The sequence below is a fragment of the Ascaphus truei genome, chromosome 22 (genome assembly GCF_040206685.1).
Source record: "Ascaphus truei isolate aAscTru1 chromosome 22, aAscTru1.hap1, whole genome shotgun sequence".
NCBI classification, from domain to species: domain Eukaryota; kingdom Metazoa; phylum Chordata; class Amphibia; order Anura; family Ascaphidae; genus Ascaphus; species Ascaphus truei.
This window is the reverse complement of record NC_134504.1, coordinates 8,896,484-8,917,259: the sequence shown is the minus strand read 5'-3', so window position 1 is coordinate 8,917,259 and position 20,776 is coordinate 8,896,484. Positions and strand designations below refer to the sequence as shown.

General features: G+C 49.0%; 2 protein-coding genes across 5 annotated transcripts in view; one reads left to right on the top strand and one right to left on the bottom strand.

Moving 5' to 3' along the window:
* LOC142472728 (uncharacterized) overlaps positions 1–20,776 on the bottom strand; it is a 313,204-nt gene that overhangs the window by 6,686 nt on the left and 285,742 nt on the right. Inside the window, exons 1-5 of one of the 4 annotated variants that reach the window (XM_075579873.1) lie at positions 19,104–19,542; positions 9,781–10,478; positions 7,397–7,510; positions 6,898–7,011; positions 1,010–1,884 (exon numbers count right to left, since the gene is read on the bottom strand). In XM_075579873.1, coding sequence (XP_075435988.1) covers positions 1,010–1,884; positions 6,898–7,011; positions 7,397–7,510; positions 9,781–10,399 — 1,722 coding nt within the window. In that variant the 5' untranslated portion in view covers positions 10,400–10,478; positions 19,104–19,542. Of the gene's footprint in view, positions 1–1,009; positions 1,885–4,785; positions 4,926–6,897; positions 7,012–7,396; positions 7,511–9,780; positions 10,479–19,103; positions 19,543–20,776 lie in introns of those variants that run through there. The other 3 variants (XM_075579870.1, XM_075579871.1, XM_075579872.1) reach the window with 3 other exon arrangements.
* Positions 1–20,776, top strand: part of LOC142472598 (uncharacterized) — a 93,151-nt gene that overhangs the window by 25,519 nt on the left and 46,856 nt on the right. Inside the window, exons 7-10 of the mRNA XM_075579673.1 lie at positions 5,031–5,084; positions 5,210–5,297; positions 5,708–5,835; positions 6,237–6,563. Coding sequence (XP_075435788.1) covers positions 5,031–5,084; positions 5,210–5,297; positions 5,708–5,835; positions 6,237–6,563 — 597 coding nt within the window. The remainder of the gene's footprint in view (positions 1–5,030; positions 5,085–5,209; positions 5,298–5,707; positions 5,836–6,236; positions 6,564–20,776) is intronic.

Below are 20,776 nucleotides of genomic sequence, written 5' to 3'. Positions count from 1 at the left end.
AAATTCTCTAGGTTAAGTGGAAATTCCAGTATCTTCAGAGACCACCAAGTTATGAGGTTGGGATCATTGTGATTTGGTTACCGGGATTGTGTAATTGTTTTGCGTTTTCTGGGAACCCTGGGACCCTCTGCATTCAGAGGTCCCCTTGTCCCCAGAACCCAAAAGGGCATCAGGGTAAGGTTGTGTAACCTGGGTCAGTGGCCCCGGGAGCAGATGGGCAGTATCCTAGGCATAAGAGCATGGCTCTTTGGGTGGGTACCGTAGTTGTTGTTGAGGGGTAACTACTCTTCTTGGAGAGTCAGGCAAGGGTTCCCAGGATTGGGTGGGGGTATCCCAGGTATAAGAGCATAGCTCCTGTGGTGGGCCCTCTAGTGGTTCTGTGAGTGATGCTACCACCCTAGTAAAGTGAGGCTAGGGATAGTAGTAGATGTTTTTGGGCACCTTTTTACCCTAGTTAGAGTGGGGATACATCGCGGTCAGTAGGATCGAGAACCGTACCCAGTGGGTGGAGTCTGGATAGACTCAGTATACCAGTAACCCACTGTTTTGGGTACCGACAGTCTGGCGATCCAGCGTGATCAGACGTGACGGCCGCCTGTCACAGGAAGAGAGGAATGGGTTGAGAGAGGGGCAGTGACGGGGGGGGGGGGGGGGGGGATATGGGTGTGGGGGGAGAGGGGGGTTGGAGGGGCGAGAGAGGAGAGGGGGGTTGGAGGGGCGAGAGAGGGTTCTCCACTCTGTGAATCTTCTGGTGTGAGAGAAGATAGCCCTTCCGTGAAAAGAATTTCCCACACTCTGTACATGTGTATGGTTTCTCCCCTGTGTGAATCCTCTGGTGCCTTGAGAGGTTGCTCTGATCAAAGAATTGCTTCTCACACACCGAACATTTGTAAGGTTTCTCCCCTGTATGAATCCTTTGGTGCATGAGGAAACATCTCTCATCACCGAATTGTTTCTCACACACTGTACATGTTAAAAGTTTCTCCCCTGCATGAATCATCTGGTGTACGAAGAGGTTTCTCTTATTACTGAATAGTTTCTCACACTCTGTACATGTGTAAGGTTTCTCCTCTATGTGAATGCTCTGGTGTTTGAGGAAATTTTCCTTCCGTGAAAATCTTTTCGCACACTCTGTACATGTGTAAGGTTTCTCCCCTGTGTGAATCCTCTGGTGTGTGAGGAGATAGTGCTTCTGTGAAAAGCTTTTTCCACACTCTGTACATGTGTAAGGTTTCTCCCCTGTGTGAATACTCTGGTGCCTGTAGAGGTGGTTCTGACCAATGAATTGTTTCCCACACACTGAACATTTGTAAGGCTTCTCCCCTGTGTGAATCCTCTGGTGTGTGAGGAGATGGTCCTTCCGTGAAAAGCATTTCAGACACACTGTACATATGTAAGGCTTCTCTCCTATGTGAATGCTCTGGTGTTTGAGGAGATTGTCCTTCCGTGAAAAACATTTCCCACACTCTGTACATGTGTAAGGTTTCTTAATTGTGTGAATCCTCTGGTGTGATAGGAGTTCCCCATTCAGTGAAAAATGTTTTCCACAGTCATTACAGGTGAAGGGTTGTTTGCTAGTGTAGACACAAAGGTGTGTGATCAAGTCCCTATTCAGTGAGAAGCTTTTCCCACACTTACACACAAAAAGCTGAGCACTGCAACTCTCTGAATCTCTCTCATATCTTTCACTTGACCCACACTTGGAGTCAGTCTGTGCTGTGAGCTGTACAAGGCCTGTAAATTCATCATGATGTGGCACTGGTTCCTTGCACATGTCCAACATGTGGTAGGAATCATTGATTTTTGGCACTTCGGGGCTGCAGGAAGTGAACCAGCTGCTGGACATGTAAGAGTTCCAGTTCTGCTCCTCGTTCAGGCAGTTCTCTAACAAAAGTAAACAAAAAAGACAGAGCTCAAATATTTTCAACCTGTAAAGCAAATGCATAAAAAATACTTTGCAGAATTTACTTAATCACTACTTAATTAACAAAATGTTCTGTTTACTCTATAACCATGGCTTTAAAATAGTGGCATAGACAGAGGATGAGACACGCACTCAATATCAATGGTAATAGAGGTGGGGTATTTAGCTGCCGGTGCGCTGGTCCTGGGGAGCTCCTGTAGTCCAAAATGTTCCAGTACAAAGAAGAAGAAGCAGGCACACGGTCTTACTCAAAAGGAGGTTTAATATGCCATAAAGTCCAACGTTACGGCAGTCAAATACTGCCTTTCTCAAGGTGACTGCCGTAACGTTGGACTTTATGGCATATTAAACCTCCTTTTGAGTAAGACCGTGTGCCTGCTTCTTCTTCTTTAAAATAGTGGCCCCTGGATATGCAAAACGTCCAATGACTTTGGTGGTGGTGGTCCCCAAAAAGGGCCGCCAACAGGGGGGGGTCTGTCGGGGTTGGCGTCCCGGGCCCGGTGGGTCAGGTTGCCTGGCCACCCTGGCTCCCTGCGCAGCCATCAGGGCTGCCAATTGGGGGGGGACAAAAGATAATGGCTGCCGGTCTCAGTCGGGCCCCGGCTCTGCATCAGATGCAGGCCTTCCTGTCCCAGCCTCTGACATCAGCGCGCCTCAGCTTCCGGTGTGCGCTGACTGGATGCTCGGCATTGGCCACAGAGTGAGGGGGCCTGCATCTGATGGCCGGTCATGGCCGAGGCCCCGACTCTCCGCCGGACCCCGCAGCCACCGGTCCCTACCATCCCCAAGGTATGTCTACTTTTTTTATATGTATTGAGAGGGAGCGGGGGTCTTGCTATATGCATTGGGGGGGGAGCGGAGGTCTTGCTATATGCATTGAGGGGGAGCGGGGGTCTTGCTATATGCATTGAGGGGGAGCGGGGGTCTTGCTATATGCATTTGGGGGTCTTGCTATATGCATTGCTCCTTGCATTTGTCCTGGGCCCCAAGATTGCTCTTGGCGGCCCTGGCCCCGAAGTCCTGCAATATGTTTCTGGCAGTTCACACAGCGAATTAATTTTGATAGACATATAATATGTATTAATTCCTGTATTTATTATATACAGGCTGTGTACATTTACAGCCTCCAAATCATAATTAACATTGAACTTTTCCATGAGAAATAAAGTTAAGGAAATTGTGGTCTATCACACTAGTGAGTTAAGGATATCGACCGAACCTGACTGAAAAAAAATTGTGTAAAAGGTAGGTGTGAGAAGTATACATGGGCATCTAAACCCGGCTCAATTGCTCCATTTTGTGTCTTACAAAGTGGATGAGGTTGAAAAAAGACATAATAATAGCAGCATGTTCTTGTATAGCGCTGCTAGTTTTACTAAGCGCTTTACAGAGACATTTTTGCAGGCACAGGGCCCTGCCCCGTGGAGCTTACAATCTATGTTTTTGGTGCGTGGGGCACAGGGAGATAAAGTGACTTGCCCAAGGTCACAAGGAGCCGACACCAGGAATTGAACCCTGATTCAAACTCAGTGCCATACGTCCATCAAGATCAATCTATGCTAACTTTAATATATATATATATATATATATATATATATATATATATATATATATATATATATATATATATATATATATATATATATATATATATATATATATATATATATATATATATATACATATATATACATATATATACACACACACACAAAAGAAAAAGAAACCTCTAAAGTGCTACTTTAGAGGTTTCTTTTTCTTTTGTGTTTTCATATTATATTTTTCCTCAAGCACCACCTACAGCTTATACCTTATTTCTGTTACAACTATATCAGTTATATTTTTCTGATTTAGGTAGGTTTATTTGACATTGCATTATTTTTTGGAAGTGACGCGGTATTCACCTTTCTGTGTATGAGATACATATATCCAGCGGAAAGCAAACAAAAACCCAAGTGAAAAATAAGGGGAAAAAATAAATTACCTCCTGACTCCAAATAATGCTAATCAGATTTCTCCCTGGATCAAAATCCTTCCCATGTTTACTTATTTGGTATATCACTGTATACCTTTCCTTCTTTTTTATCAATACGTTTTTATTACATTTTGGGGTAAGGGGGTACAGAAAAAATAAAGGAATAAGGGGGGGGGGGGAGGGAGGAGGGATAAGGAGCGACCAAAATTGACACTTACATGTACATACAGGTTGACAGATATAAGCACAGTGGTATATCATTATTGACATTATAGTTCGTGATTGACCACGACCAACAAGTCCGACCCTTCGACCCCAGAGTTCCTCACATAAATAGGTTCTTCCATTGCACCTGCAAGTATACAGGTAAAGGGCCGCTGTGCCCTGTTATGTTTCCTGTATACATTGGATATTTTGCTCTCATACGGGTTGGGTGTTTATTAATGTGTCCATTTGTGTGGTTGTCACGTGGACATCACTAGGCACATATCCCTCCCAGTTCTACTAAATCCCTAATTTGTGGACAATCCTTTATCTGGATAATATGCTATACAGATTTTGCATACTGAACTATGTCTGATTATTGAGCACCTAACTCACTTACTATTGATCTACAGTAATTCACTTAGCTGTGATGCATACGGAGAAATGCCGGCTCATGGTAGAGTCTGGGAGCGGCTTGTGAACCGGGACAATGGTGAGTGGGGAAGGGCCGAGACTCCGGTCCTGGAACTGGCTCACGGCGATGCAGAGCCATTGTTGTTCCGAGACATGGAGGCGCCTACCCCACAGGGTTTATGCGGCATGGGGATGCCCAAGGGAACCATTGCCAGGTCTCTGTCCCATAGGTACAATTCCCATTGGCCAGTTCGAATTCCCCGCTCACCAGCAGCTTCCTCCCTGATGGGCGGTCCATGGTGCCTAAGCCATCCCCCTCCTCTGATTGGTTCAGCCGGACGAGCTCTCATCCTCCAATTGGCTGCACCATCGCGATCTGTGCTCCGATTGATCGGCGTCCTCCTCTCCCTGAAAAGTATAGGAGACCGGGGGCTATGTAAGGAGCGCGGCTGATCAGAGTACCAGAAGAGTTTTGTAGTTGATCGTAGACACGACTGGCGGGTTTTTCAAAAGTGCTATAGGAACAAATAGCACTGAGAAGCTGGAGAAGAAGCTGGAGAAGAAGCTGTAAAGGGCAAACCTACTGAAGTAGGCCAGATGCACCTAGTTGAGGCTAGATTATTCCCTCCCCCCCCCCCAGTTGTTGAATGTACATTGCAATTGTGTATTTTGTGTGTTTGCTGACTTGCCAGAATAAACTTTCGTTTAACTACTGTGTTCAATCAGACGATAGTGATCACAGTGGTAAAGGTGTTAAAAGTTCTGTGGGAGGGAACACAGGTACGAGATGGAATGTCCAAATAATTGACATGGCGTCCTAAACAGTGGCTTTGGGATCTAGCCACCTAGAGGCGAATTCAGCAATTTTTGTTTGTTATGGAAGCCATCAAGTCTATCAATGGGTGACCACATCTTTGTACCATGTCCATGAATATTTGTGGACAACTCCCATTCTACCGCTAGGACAGTGTGTCTGCTCAAGAAATCTGCCTTTATATTTTGTTTTCCTGAAATGTAAGTTGCTGAATAATGGGGAAATTGCCTTTTCCACCCATCTCATGATCTTTGAGACCTCTCTGAGAGCTTGTACACTTCATGAGCCCCCTTGTCAGTAGATATAAGCCACTGCTGTGACATTGTCCAACAAATGGAAGTCCCTTAGGAGTGAAGTCATTTCTTGAATTGCACAGAATATTGCACGTATTAACAGGATGTTGATCTGTAACTTGTTCTCCTTTGACGACCATCACCCTTGGGCAGATCCATTTCTGCAGAAGCCCTCCCATCCTACAGAATATGGAATCACAGAACTTCCTTGGTAAAGGTTTTTTTTTTGAGCCACTAATGAAGACTTTGTCTTGTAGATCCCAACAGTGCAATTCTATCTTGCAGTGTTGGAAACCTGGTCTTGCAACGTTGAATAAAGTTGACCTGTAGCCATCTGAGATGCAATCTGGTCCATGGAACTATGTCTATGACAGAGTTTAGAAGGCCTATAAGGTGCCCCAACTGTAGCGGAGAAGGATGTTTCATCTCTAGGAAAGAAGACACATTTCCAATAATGTTGATCACTTTTACTGGGAGTAAGGAAATGATTCCCTGTTGAGTATCAAACAGAACCCCAAGAAACTGAATCTGAGCACGATCCATCTTGCACTTTTCCATATTTATGATCCATCCCTGGTCTTCTAGTTCTCTGTGGACATGTAATTGCGTCAGGTGTTCTGAACGAGGTTTGATCAGCCATTCGTCAAGATACAGCAGGACTAATTCAATTTTGGTGAAGCTTTGCTTCGATTACCACCATTACCTTGGTAAATGTTCGAAGTTCTGTAACCAGCCCGAATTAAAAGGCTTTGAACTGGAAGCGCTGGTCTCCTGTGACTTCCATAGGGCATTCGGGACATCGATCGGATGGATGCGCAAGCAGCCGAGCATGGCGACTCGTTCAGCAGCAGTAGCCCAGCTGCCCCAGCATCCGCTGGCATACCCATCTCCGCTGCAAGTGGCCCCACCAGAGCCTCCACTGACTCATCACCAGAGTTGGCGAGAGAGAGAGCGCGCGAGAGAGAGAGAGAGAGAGCGCGAGCGCGAGAGAGAGAGCGCGAGAGAGAGAGCGCGAGAGAGAGAGCGCGAGAGAGAGAGCGCGAGAGAGAGAGCGCGAGAGAGCGTTCTGTTTTTCCCAATGCACTTCCAACCTTTATACTCGTGTGAGACATATTGCTCCTGTAACTCTGCTGCATGGGGTTTGTTCCAGAATAATCAGCAGGCCTAGGGGCTTCCTATGAGAGGCAATTAACCCTGAATATTCCCTAAAGGTGACCATACTACTTGTAACAAGATAACCTTTGATTACCCCAAAGGGTGTTATGGTTCTCACCAGAGGCAGCAAATGAATCTATTTCTCTCTTTATTGTGGTTAGATGAGCCTCAGTGTTTGGTTCTTCTTTCTCAGACTTAATCTCTAACGTCTCTGGTACAATCACTGGGAAACCTGCCAACAAGAAAAGGAAAATCCATCATGTAAAGCTGGGAGTGGGAACTCTTCCTGTGATATCACTATACAGAAATACTGTATACTGGTTCCTAAGGGGAGGGGATAGGTAACTGATTATACGTGATTATTAACCCTGAGGGATGAGTGTTTTTACTCCCCGAGTGCTGAAAATATGTTGGAGTTTATGGTGCTACCAATGTTCAAACCTCACTAATGATAACAATATTCTTAATATAACCTTAGACAAATTATGTGTTTGTTTGTTAATAAAACTTATAAATGTATCCATGCTTTAATGTTATTCTCCTCAATATTGTAGACATTTCAGTCCATTTTTAAAACTAATTGAATAGAAGACAAGTGAGGATATAAGGTTACTTACCGCCAACAGGAAATGAATCCATTTCTATCTTTATTGAGGTCACATGATCCTCAGCGTTTGGTTCTTCTTTCTCCGACTTAATCTCTAATCGCTCCGGTACAACCGTTGGGAAACCTGGCAATAAGAAAAGGAAAACGCATCATGTAAAGCTGGGATTTGGGGCTCTTCTTGTGATTTCACCTTCTCTGATATTGGTATAATGTAATACCCATTGTAAAGAAATGTTTTACTAGCCCTTCTGGCAAAAATTGACAAATATAGCTGAAGACATATTACATTTTACCTGCTGCTAGATCTATAAAAACATACAACAAATAGAATATCGCTCAATTCCTTAGACAGACAAAGTAAATGATGGCTCCAGGTGTGTAGGGAAGGAGAGAGAACAAACAAAGATCGTGAACAGAGTCACCTAGGTCCCTATAGCACGCGCTCATGGTGCACTAGTACAGGGGGGCGCAAACTTTTTTCCCTGCGCCCCCCTCACTCCCGCGCCCCCCCTAACCCCCACTTACCTGTACTCCGGCGTCATTTTGACGCCGCGTTGCCATGGCGACGCACGAAGGAAGCCGTCGGAGCCTAGGTAAGTAAAGGTTTACAGAGGCCCTGCAGCTCCCCCGGCACTTAATTTAAGTGCCTTCGGGAAGCGCGCGGGGCCTCTGTAAAACCCGCGCTCCCCCGCCGGCAGTCTCATGCCCCCCCGGGGGTCGCGCCCCCCAGTTTGCGCACCGCTGCACTAGTACATAATACAAGGATATAATATCCACTGAAAAATACAGTTGCCCCACTAACCCCACAAAAGGGCTAACAATGGTGACAGACGTGCAGTCTGTTAAAAACAGAAAATAACAAATCTTTAATGAAATATAAATTCCCGCCGAAGCAAGTGATTGTATGTACAAGTGAAAATAAAAAAAGAGGAATAAAATTGATCCCCAGAAGGGTAGGTGCTAGGAGACAACCAGGTAGTAGGAGGAATAATCTTAATAGCTAATCAGTAATCCTATACATACAACTACCAGTTGACCTAATGGTCTGGTGAAAATAGCCTCCCACATACAAGTAAAAACCCTGCACAGGCGCATAACACAGAAATGCGGTATATGTAATGATAAACAACCGCAGCTGAAACAAGTGGTATGATAGCTACAACAATGTGTCAGATCAATGCACACAGATGAGACATATGAGTCTTAATACTATACACGTGCCATAGATACCAGTGTGTATAACGGAGTGTATATCTAATGCATATAATCACCACACTCATGCAAATGCTGTCATATGATAAATGCAGCAACCGCAGCACACAGTTACAGCAAGTCTCAACACATGTACAGATGCAAATGCAGGTATACGACCGTCTCCTGGGCAGGGGAGGAGGCTAAAAAGGAAGGGGATATGACCTGCCATACAGTTAAAATAAACGCAGACAATTTAATCAAAAGAATAAGATAAACAAAGAGTTCCTATATGTTACCACTAAACATGTATAAGGTTTCATCCTCACAAACGGTCTTGAGTTGAAAAGTATGAGACTTCATGTATCTTGACGACATCAGATACTTTCTTGGATGAAATGTACTTAATAATTAAAATGCAGTGTCTTATTTTCTAAATTCCCTTCATTGCGAATATGACAAGCTCATCTTTCTTGGCATTTTCTCAACCCAACCCTATCAAGCTCTCTAAGTCAGTTTTACGACGTAAAAAAAAACAAAAAAAAAACCCTGTTCTTTTGATGTTTAAACGTTGCATTAATATATAAAAAAGACTCCATATATCCATAATACTTAGACACACGCCATCTTCACTGATGCATCTGTGAACTTAATATACTCGCCTGGGTAGGAAATATGACCATATAACTTCTATTGTTGCATGAGAAACAAATCCAATTATATATAGAAAACCCTGTTTTTTGGTATCATTTGATTCGTTTAATCACAACGGTTACAAATATATATTTGTTATTCTTGCAAACTGCAGTCAGATCTAGGATATTCATATTTAGCCACGTCCCCTAATACTCTGCAGAATTCCCCAAATAACGTCTCTCCGGGTACATTTAAAAGCTTTACGGTTATTATAATGTCAGGACAGCCATATCTCAAATCCCCCCACTTACAAAACGAGATGTCCTTATCTCTAGCTACCATCAGTCCTATAAACCCAAGGCCTGGTTAGGGGTTTAACAGGCAATATAAATAATTATTGTCTTTTTAACAATACAATTTTTTAACCCAACGTTTATCTCTCATTGCCAGATTGATTAAAATACTTGATAATTTCTGCCATATTTATTATAACTCCCATAACTGCTAAATAACCAGATATCCCCTCCTTGCAAATTTCAGAGTGCTCAAAATTTATACAATACTTACTTAACAAGTGTAGATCCATGCTGGTAGTGGGCAGTGCTCCTCTGTCCATGCTGGTAGTGGGCAGTGCTCCTCTGTCCATGCTGGTAGTGGGCTGTGCTCCTCTGTCCATGCTGGTAGTGGGCTGTGCTCCTCTGTCCATGCTGGTAGTGGGCTGTGCTCCTCTGTCCATGCTGGCAGTGGGCTGTGCTCCTCTGTCCATGCTGGCAGTGGGCTGTGCTCCTCTGTCCATGCTGGCAGTGGGCTGTGCTCCTCTGTCCATGCTGGCAGTGGGCTGTGCTCCTCTGTCCATGCTGGCAGTGGGCTGTGCTCCTCTGTCCATGCTGGCAGTGGGCTGTGCTCCTCTGTCCATGCTGGCAGTGGGCTGTGCTCCTCTGTCCATGCTGGCAGTGGGCTGTGCTCCTCTGTCCATGCTGGCAGTGGGCTGTGCTCCTCTGTCCATGCTGGCAGTGGGCTGTGCTCCTCTGTCCATGCTGGCAGTGGGCTGTGCTCCTCTGTCCATGCTGGCAGTGGGCTGTGCTCCTCTGTCCATGCTGGCAGTGGGCTGTGCTCCTCTGTCCATGCTGGCAGTGGGCTGTGCTCCTCTGTCCATGCTGGCAGTGGGCTGTGCTCCTCTGTCCATGCTGGCAGTGGGCAGTGTGCCTCTGAAGGTGCTGAGATAGTATGGTCCTTGATTTAGATTTGGTGGATGCCAGCTGTGTCTGTATAAAAGAGAAGAAATGTAATTAGTACGATCTGTTTTCTTGGACAAATATACAGCATTCAGTATCAGCTTTCAAACCAAAGATTAGCACAAAACAGCCCCAAAGGAGTCGTCGTCAGGAAAAGGTTTATTTTACTGTGGGAGCTGGCAAACTCACATTCGTCACACTTTCATGGCCAATTTGCCACTTGTGGTGACTAGCTTGCCCACCTCGGATCTAGAGTCCCTCTATTTTAATTTTCTTTAGAGGACACATTGTATAAATATTTTTTTGCTACATGTTATATTTCTAGTAGCTTTTCAAATTGCTATTCCAACTGCTCCCACAAGAAATGTGGATACTTTTTGTACATTTTGAATTCTGTCTGGTATTGTTACACTAGGTTTAATCTCGTGCTACATACACCGCTATTAACCTTTAAGCCTGATCATGCTTTATTTGTTGGATTCTTTGTAGAGGGGACTTCACGTCACGCCTCCATTATCTGATTCTAATGGATTCCTGTTATTTCGAATCTTGTAGTGTGTGTGTGTGTGTGTGTGTGTGTGTGTGTGTGTGTGTGTGTGTGTGTGTGTGTGTGTGTGTGTGTGTGTGTGTGTGTGTGTGTGTGTGTGTGTGTGTGTGTGTGTGTGTGTGTGTGTGTGTGTGTGTCAGACACTATACTTTCCTGTTCTATTCATACACGACCTCCACTTAACACTTCAAAAATATTCCAACATTCAACTGTACCACGTATATATTCACATGCCACTCGGACACGGTGGTTTATATGTTTTTTTTTTAAATTTAATTACTATGGATATGTTTCTCATCATCATGTGCAATTAATACATTTGATACTTTTTTTGCCAACAACCTCGAGTGCCCCTATATATGGAGTTTCTGTAACGCCTGCCTATTAGGAGTTGCACTTTGTTTTGTTTTATAAATATATAAGGAGGAGTGCCTGGGGAAACCTATTTCTCTGCATATTAATAAAGAAACACAGCACACCTATAATAACACACAGCAAGGAGATCTCTGTGTCATTTGTATGAACCTGCCCTAAGATTTTATGATCTGCACTAAGATTTGATTGACCTCCACCACCTAGAGGCTGTGATCCGCACCGGGACTTCTGTATAAACAGAGTGGGATCTCTGTAAATACTGTGTAGATCAATATGTAGGAAGCAGAGGGGCAGGTACTAATGCTACAACACTCCTACATATTTTCTAATTGTGTATTACTTTGTCTTGGTTTTCATCCTGATGGCTAATTGAAGCCACTTGAGAAAAGAAAAAAGCAATGTTGTTAATATCCATTTTATAAAACAACACTTTTTTTATTATCCAGAATAATGTTAATTTTAAAAAATTATTTTGATTTGGAAAAATCTTTATTTACAGATATGTTGGAAGGTCAGATTCACCCCTAGTTATGCCAATCTCTTTATGGGATATAGGGAGCACACCGCCATTTGGAATAATAATCCCTATTGGACGAGCCTGGTTCTCTATGGCACTAACGCGACACATGCATGAATATTACACCGCCACAAACACATACATATACTGTACACACACTAATAGGTATATACTGTATAAGCTTTAACATATGACATACTTTAATCAGAAATAGGGAAAGGAAAAAATGTGAGGGAATCAAATGCATCCTTTATTTTGTCATTGTTTTTCTGTGCAAAACAGTTTGTCATTTACAAATACACAATACATACATACAAACAACCCCCCCCCAAATACACACACACTACACACACACACTACACTCAAATTCACTACCCCCCCAAAATATATACACACTTCCTTTCAGCCTGCCTCCCTCCCTCACTGTTCTGCCGGTGGCCGGGCATCTCCCAAGCTGCTGGCCTGCCTCCTACACTGTCCAACGCCGGGCCTCTCTCATGCCACAACTTCCATACCAATGCTACCCCATACCCTAAAAACCCTACCCAACCACTAAAATGTATGCCCTACCCCAACCGCTAAAACCCTTCAAATTAAGCCACTACCCGAACCACTAAACCCCTAACCTTATCGTAGAAGTAGTCGGCGGAAAGGTCCAGCAGCAGCCAAACACCAGCGAGGACGTGGTTCCAGGGATATGGCCGCTGGTTATATTCTGTCTATACACCGGCACTACCCACCGCCCCCAGAGTGTATATAACCAGCCGGTGCTCCCCACCGCCCCCAGAGTGTATATAACCAGACGGCGCTCCCCACCTCCTCAGAGTGTATATAACTAAAAGTGGAAAACATTCAAGACAGTTGCCAATCTTCCTAGGAGTGGACGTCCCAGCAAATTCACCCCAAGGTCAGACCGTGCAATGCTCAGAGAAATTGCAAAAAACCCAAGAGTTGCATCTCAAACTCTACAGGCCTCAGTTAGCATGTTAAATAATAAAGTTCATGACCGTACAATTAGAAAAAGACTGAATAAGTATGGTTTGTTTGGAAGGGTTGCCAGGAGAAAGCCTTTTCTCTCTAAGAAGAACATGGCAGCACGGCTTAGGTTTGCAAAGTTGCATCTGAACAAACCAAAAGACTTCTGAAAATCAAACACAGCATATCAGAAAAACCCCTCATGCCAACTGTCAAGCACGGTGGTGGAGGGGTGATGATTTGGGCTTGTTTTGCAGCCACAGGACCTGGATACCATGCAGTCATTGAGTTGACCATGAACTCCTCAGTATACCAAAGTATTCTAGAGTCAAATGTGAGGCCATCTGTCCGACTGCTAAAGCTTGGCCGAAATTGGGTCATGCAACAGAATGATCCCAAGCACACCAGCAAATCTACAACAAAATGGCTGAAAAATAAAACAAATCAAGGTGTTGCAATGGCCCAGTCAAAGTCCAGACCTCAACCCGATTGAAATGCTGTGGCGGGACCTCAAGAGAGCTGTGCATAAACAAATGCCCACAAACCTCAATGATCGGAAGCAACCTTGTAAAGAAGAGTGGGCCAAAATTCCTCCACAATGATGCGAGAGACTGATAAAGTCATACAGAAAACGATTACTTCAACTTATTGCTGCTAAAGGTTGTTCTCTACAAGCTATTGAACATAAGGTGTACTTAGTTTTTCACACATGGCTTCACCATTTTGCTTTATTTTTGTTAAACCATGACACAGTGTAATATGTCATGTGTTGTTATTCATCTGAGGTTGTATTTACCTAATTTTAAGACCTGCTAAGGAACATATGATTGATATGTCCTGATATGTAAAGCCACAGAATTCAGAGGGTGTACTTTCTTTTTCACACAGATGTACACTCTGGTGGCGGTGGGTAGTGCCGTCTGGTTATATATACACTGGGGTCGGTGGGTAGTGCCGTCTAGTTATATATACACTGAGGAGGTGGATAGTGCCGTTTTTGGATAATCTTTCTCACTGTAGAATGATGGACTTTAACTTGTTTGGAAATGTCCTTATAACCCTCCCCAGATTGATGGGCAGCAACAATTGCTTCCCTAAGATCATTGCTGATGTCTTTCCTCCTTGGCATTGTGTTAACCCACACCTGAATGCTCCAGACCAGCAAACTGCTAAAACTTTGGCTTTTATAGAGGTGGTCACATTTGCTGATGATCAATTAATCAAGGGCATTTGATTAGCAGCACCTGTCTGCTACTTAGAATCTTAATTCATATGGAAGCAGTACGGGTGTACTTAGTTTTTCACACATAGCTTCTCCATTTTGGCTTTTTGTTAAATAAATCAGGACACGGTGTAATATGTCATGTGTTGTTCATCTGAGGTTGTATTTACCTAATTTTAAGACCTGCTAACGAACAGATGATTGTTATTATGTCCTGATATGTAAAACCATAGAATTCAAAGAGGGTGTACTTTCTTTTTCACACTAGTGTATATATAACCAGACGGCGCTCCCCACCGCCCCAGAGTGTATATAACCAGCCGGCGCTCCCCACCGCCCCCAGAGTGTATATATAACCAGCCGGCGCTCCCCACCGCCCCCAGAGTGTATATAACCAGACGGCGCTCCCCACCGCCCCCAGAGTGTATATAACCAGCCGGCGCTCCCCACCGCCCCAGAGTGTATATAACCAGCCGGCGCTCCCCACCGCCCCCAGAGTGTATATAACCAGCCGGCGCTCCCCACCGCCCCAGAGTGTGTATAACCAGCCGGCGCTCCCCACCGCCCCCAGAGTGTATATATAACCAGACGGCGCTACCCCCCGCCCCCAGAGTGTATATATAACCAGACGGCGCTACCCCCCGCCCCCAGAGTGTATATATAACCAGACGGCGCTCCCCACCGCCCCCAGAGTGTATATAACCAGCCGGCGTTCCCCACCGCCCCAGAGTGTATATAACCAGCCGGCGCTCCCCACCGCCCCAGAGTGTATATAACCAGCCGGCGCTACCCACCGCCCCCAGAGTGTATATAACCAGCCGGCGCTACCCACCACCCCCAGAGTGTATATAACCAGCCGGCGCTACCCACCGCCCCCAGAGTGTATATAACCAGTCGGCGCTCCCCACCGCCCCCAGAGTGTATATAACCAGCCGGCGCTCCCCACCGCCCCAGAGTGTATATAACCAGCCGGCGCTCCCCACCGCCCCAGAGTGTATATAACCAGCCGGCGCTCCCCACCGCCCCCAGAGTGTATATAACCAGCCGGCGCTACCCCCCGCCCCCAGAGTGTATATATAACCAGACGGCGCTACCCACCGCCCCCAGAATGTATATAATCAGCCGGTGCTCCCCTCCGCCCCCAGAGTGTATATATAACCAGCCGGCGCTACCCACCGCCCCCAGAGTGTATATAACCAGCCGGCGCTCCCCACCGCCCCAGAGTGTATATAACCAGCCGGCGCTCCCCACCGCCCCAGAGTGTATATAACCAGCCGGCGCTCCCCATCGCCCCCAGAGTGTATATATAACCAGCCGGCGCTCCCCACCGCCCCCAGAGTGTATATAACCAGCCGGCGCTACCCCCCGCCCCCAGAGTGTATATATAACCAGACGGCGCTACCCACCGCCCCCAGAATGTATATAACCAGCCGGCGCTCCCCACCGCCCCCAGAGTGTATATATAACCAGCCGGCGCTACCCACCGCCCCCAGAGTGTATATATAACCAGCCGGCGCTCCCCACCGCCCCCAGAGTGTATATAACCAGCCGGCGCTCCCCACCGCCCCCAGAGTGTATATAACCAGCCGGCGCTCCCCACCGCCCCCAGAGTGTATATAACCAGCCGGCGCTCCCCACCGCCCCCAGAGTGTATATAACCAGCCGGCGCTCCCCACCGCCCCCAGAGTGTATATAACCAGCCGGCGCTCCCCACCGTCCCAGAGTGTATATAACCAGCCGGCGCTCCCCACCTCCCCCAGAGTGTATATAACCAGCCGGCGCTCCCCACCTCCCCCAGAGTGTATATAACCAGCCGGCGCTCCCCACCGCCCCCAGAGTGTATATAACCAGCCGGCGCTCCCCACCGTCCCAGAGTGTATATAACCAGCCGGCGCTCCCCACCGCCCCCAGAGTGTATATAACCAGCCGGCGCTCCCCACCGTCCCAGAGTGTATATAACCAGCCGGCGCTCCCCACCTCCCCCAGAGTGTATATAACCAGCCGGCGCTCCCCACCTCCCCCAGAGTGTATATAACCAGCCGGCGCTCCCCACCGCCCCCAGAGTGTATATAACCAGCCGGCGCTCCCCACCGTCCCAGAGTGTATATAACCAGCCGGCGCTCCCCACCTCCCCCAGAGTGTATATAACCAGCCGGCGCTCCCCACCTCCCCCAGAGTGTATATAACCAGCCGGCGCTCCCCACCTCCCCCAGAGTGTATATAACCAGCTGGCGCTCCCCACCGCCCCCAGAGTGTATATAACCAGCCGGCGCTCCCCACCGTCCCAGAGTGTATATAACCAGCCGGCGCTCCCCACCTCCCCCAGAGTGTATATAACCAGCCGGCGCTCCCCACCTCCCCCAGAGTGTATATAACCAGCCGGCGCTCCCCACCGCCCCCAGAGTGTATATAACCAGCTGGCGCTCCCCACCGCCCCAGAGTGTATATAACCAGCCGGCGCTCCCCACCGCCCCAGAGTATATATAACCAGCCGGCGCTCCCCACCGCCCCCAGAGTGTATATAACCAGCTGGCGCTCCCCACCGCCCCCAGAGTGTATATAACCAGCTGGCGCTCCCCACCGCCCCAGAGTATATATAACCAGCCGGCGCTCCCCACCGCCCCAGAGTGTATATAACCAGCCGGCGCTCCCCACCGCCCCCAGAGTGTATATAACCAGCTGGCGCTCCCCACCGCCCCAGAGTGTATATAACCAGCCGGCGCTCCCCACCGCCCCAGAGTGTATATAACCAGCTGGCGCTCCCCACCGCCCCAGAGTATATATAACCAGCCGGCGCTCCCCACCGCCCCAGAGTGTATATAACCAGCCGGCGCTCCCCACCGCCCCAGAGTGTATATAACCAGCCGGCGCTCCCCACCGCCCCCAGAGTGTATATAACCAGCCGGCGCTCCCCACGGCCCCAGAGTGTATATAACCAGCCGGCGCTCCCCACCGCCCCCAGAGTGTATATAACCAGCCGGCGCTCCCCACCGCCCCCAGAGTGTATATAACCAGCCGGTGCTCCCCACCGCCCCAGAGTGTATATAACCAGCCGGCGCTACCCACCGCCCCCAGAGTGTATATAACCAGGCGGCGCTCCCCACCGTCCCAGTGTGTATATAACCAGGCGGCGCTCCCCACCGTCCCAGTGTATATAACCAGCCGGCGCTCCCCACCGCCCCAGAGTGTTTATAACCAGCCGGCGCTCCCCACCGCCCCAGAGTGTATATATAACCAGCCGGCGCTCCCCACCGCCACAGAGTGTATATATAACCAGCCGGCGCTACCCACCGTCCCAGTGTGTATGTAACCAGGCGGCGCTCCCCACCGCCCCAGAGTGTATGTAACAGGCGGCGCTACCCACCGCCCCCAGTGTATATAACCAGACGGCGCTCCCCACCGCCCCAGAGTATATATAACCAGCCGGCGCTCCCCACCGCCCCAGTGTATATAACCAGCCGGCGCTCCCCACCGCCCCACCTCCCCCAGAGTGTATATAACCAGGCGGCACTCCCCACCGTCCCAGTGTATATAACCAGCCGGCGCTCCCCACCGCCCCAGAGTGTATATAACCAGCCGGCGCTCCCCACCGCCCCAGAGTGTATGTAACCAGGCGGCGCTCCCCACCGCCCCCAGAGTGTATGTAACCAGGCGGCGCTACCCACCGCCCCCAGTGTATATAACCAGCCCGCGCTCCCCACCGCCCCAGAGTGTATATAACCAGCCGGCGCTCCCCACCGCCCCAGAGTGTATATAACCAGCCGGCGCTCCCCACCGCCCCAGAGTGTATGTAACCAGGCGGCGCACCCCACCGCCCCCAGAGTGTATATAACCAGCCGGCGCTCCCCGGCGCTCCCCACCGCCCCAGAGTGTATATAACCAGCCGGCGCTCCCCACCGCCCCAGAGTGTATGTAACCAGGCGACGCTCCCCACCGCCCCCAGAGTGTATATAACCAGCCGGCGCTCCCCACCGCCCCAGAGTGTATATAACCAGCCGGCGCTCCCCACCGCCCCAGAGTGTATGTAACCAGGCGGCGCTCCCCACCGCCCCAGAGTGTATATAACCAGACAGCGCTCCCCACCGCCCCCAGAGTGTATATAACCAGGCGGCGCTCCCCACCGCCCCAGAGTGTATATAACCAGACGGCGCTCCCCACCTCCCCCAGAGTGTATATAACCAGGCGGCGCTCCCCACCGTCCCAGTGTATATAACCAGCCGGCGCTCCCCAGCGCCCCAGAGTATATATAACCAGCCGGCGCTCCCCAGGGCCCCAGTGTATATATAACCAGCCGGCGCTCCCCACGGCCCCAGAGTGTATATAACCAGCCGCCGCTCCCCACCGCCCCAGAGTGTATATAACCGCCGGCGCTCCCCACCGCCCCCAGTGTATATAACCAGCCGGCGCTCCCCACCGCCCCAGAGTGTATATAACCAGCCGGCGCTCCCCACCGCCCCCAGAGTGTATATAACCAGCCGGCGCTCCCCACCGCCCCAGAGTGTATATAACCAGCCGGCGCTACCCACCTCCCCCAGTGTATATAACCAGCCGGCGCTCCCCACCGCCCCAGAGTGTATATATAACCAGCCGGCGCTCCCCACGGCCCCAGTGTAAATATAACCAGCCGGCACTCCCCACCGCCCCAGAGTGTATATAACCAGCCGGCGCTACCCACCGCCCCAGAGTGTATATAACCAGACGGCGCTCCCCACCGCCCCCAGAGTGTATATAACCAGACGGCGCTCCCCACCACCCCAGAGTGTATATAACCAGGCGGCGCTCCCCACCGCCCCAGAGTGTATATATAACCAGGCGGCACTATACACCAGCACATAATATAACCTTACAGAGTACAGTGTAAGCAGTGGAGCAGTGACCGCCGTCTGTTCACCATTTGCCTACCTTACAGAGTACAAGTCTGAGGGAGCGGGAAGAGGGGGTGACACATGGGGGGCATTGGGGTGATTGGTCTCCAGCTCACAGCAGCACCATGTGATCTCACAGCTGGGTTACACGTACCTTGCTTGGTTGCCCACGGGGAAAGGGGGGCACAGGGGTAAGGGGGGCACAGGGGTAAGGGGGGCACAGGGGTAAGGGGGGCACAGGGGTAAGGGGGGCACAGGGGTAAGGGGGGCACAGGGGTAAGGGGGGCACAGGGGTAAGGGGGGCACAGGGGTAAGGGGGGCACAGGGGTAAGGGGGGCACAGGGGTAAGGGGGGCACAGGGGTAAGGGGGGCACAGGGGTAAGGGGGGCACAGGGGTAAGGGGGGCACAGGGGTAAGGGGGGCACAGCAGTTAGGGGGGCTCTGGTCTCTCCTCTGCTGCAGTCACAGCTCCGGGTCCCTTCTATTTTTCTAATGTTCTGATTTCTCAGGAAGTGGAAACACTGACTACATCCGGGTCACAGCTGTGTGTTCTACTGCGCATGCTCACACTAAGGGGATCATGGGAGTTGTAGTTTTTATAGACTTCAGTACAGATTAAGTGCCACATACAGTGTAGATCAGTAACATTTCCCAGAGACTGTGCTAGGGAGAGAGAGTTACTTCTGCATGTGGATGTGTATACTCCTCTTGGTCCTTAATATATCGCAGTAAAGCTGCTTCAGTTCCTCCCTGTTGGCCAATGCTGATATGAAGGAGGTAACCTGGATATAATATAACCCATGATGCTGTAATAACACTAAAATACTGCACATTTATACATACACCTGCTCTCTCTGTGTCTCTCACAGGCAGGGCTGGGGCAGCACAGGCAGAGCTGGGGCAGGCAGAACCATACCTTCATTAACCCCTGAAGCACCAGATGGATTGAAATAAATAATATCTAATGATATTATCATGACAGGGGCTTTAACCCCTTACCTACCAGTGACAGAGGGGGTAGGGGGGAGAGAGAGGGGCAAGAATGGGAGGGGTGAGATAGACGGGAGGGGGAGAGACAGAGAGAGACGAGGTGGGGTAGCGAGAAGGACGGTTGGGGAGGATAGAGAGAAGTGTGGGGAGCAGGGGGGGGGCGCTGTGTGGGGAGCAGGGGGGGCTTGTTATTGTAGCAGATAGAACTTGGAAAATAAATGTAATTATAAAATCAGCGCAATCTGCCCTTCACACACAAAACCAGCAGCCCTGTCTGTCCTGCCCCAGCCCTGCCTGTGCTGCCCCAGCGCTGCCTGTGCTGCCCCAGCGCTGCCTGTGAGAGACACAGAGGGAACAGGTGTATGTATAAATGTGAGTACTTTAGTGTTATTACAGCCTCAGGGGTTATATTATACTAGCTGATATACCCGGCGTTGCCCGGGATGTAAATCCGTAATAGGTAGTATTATTTATAAATCATGGAACAATAGGTGACTATTTGTTGTAAAGGTTGGATAATAATGATGAAAAGAAAGATGGAATAAAATGTAATACGATGTTGTCATAAAACTGGTTTATTGTAACCACACCACAGTACAATGTATATTTTGGTGACATAAGTGATGTGAAATTGTGAGGCGTGTGTCCTGCTAGGGTGTGAGCGTGTGTGAGGTGGCAGGTGGGTGTTCAGTACGGGTGGCGCGTGGGTAGTGAGTGCTGGCTGTGGGTCGGGGTCCTGCTAGGGTGTGAGGCGGCGGGTGTGTGTTGCGAGTGCGGGTGACAGCTGGTCAGTGATATTGTTGCGTAGGGGCAGGATGCGGCAGGTGTGTGTCGAGT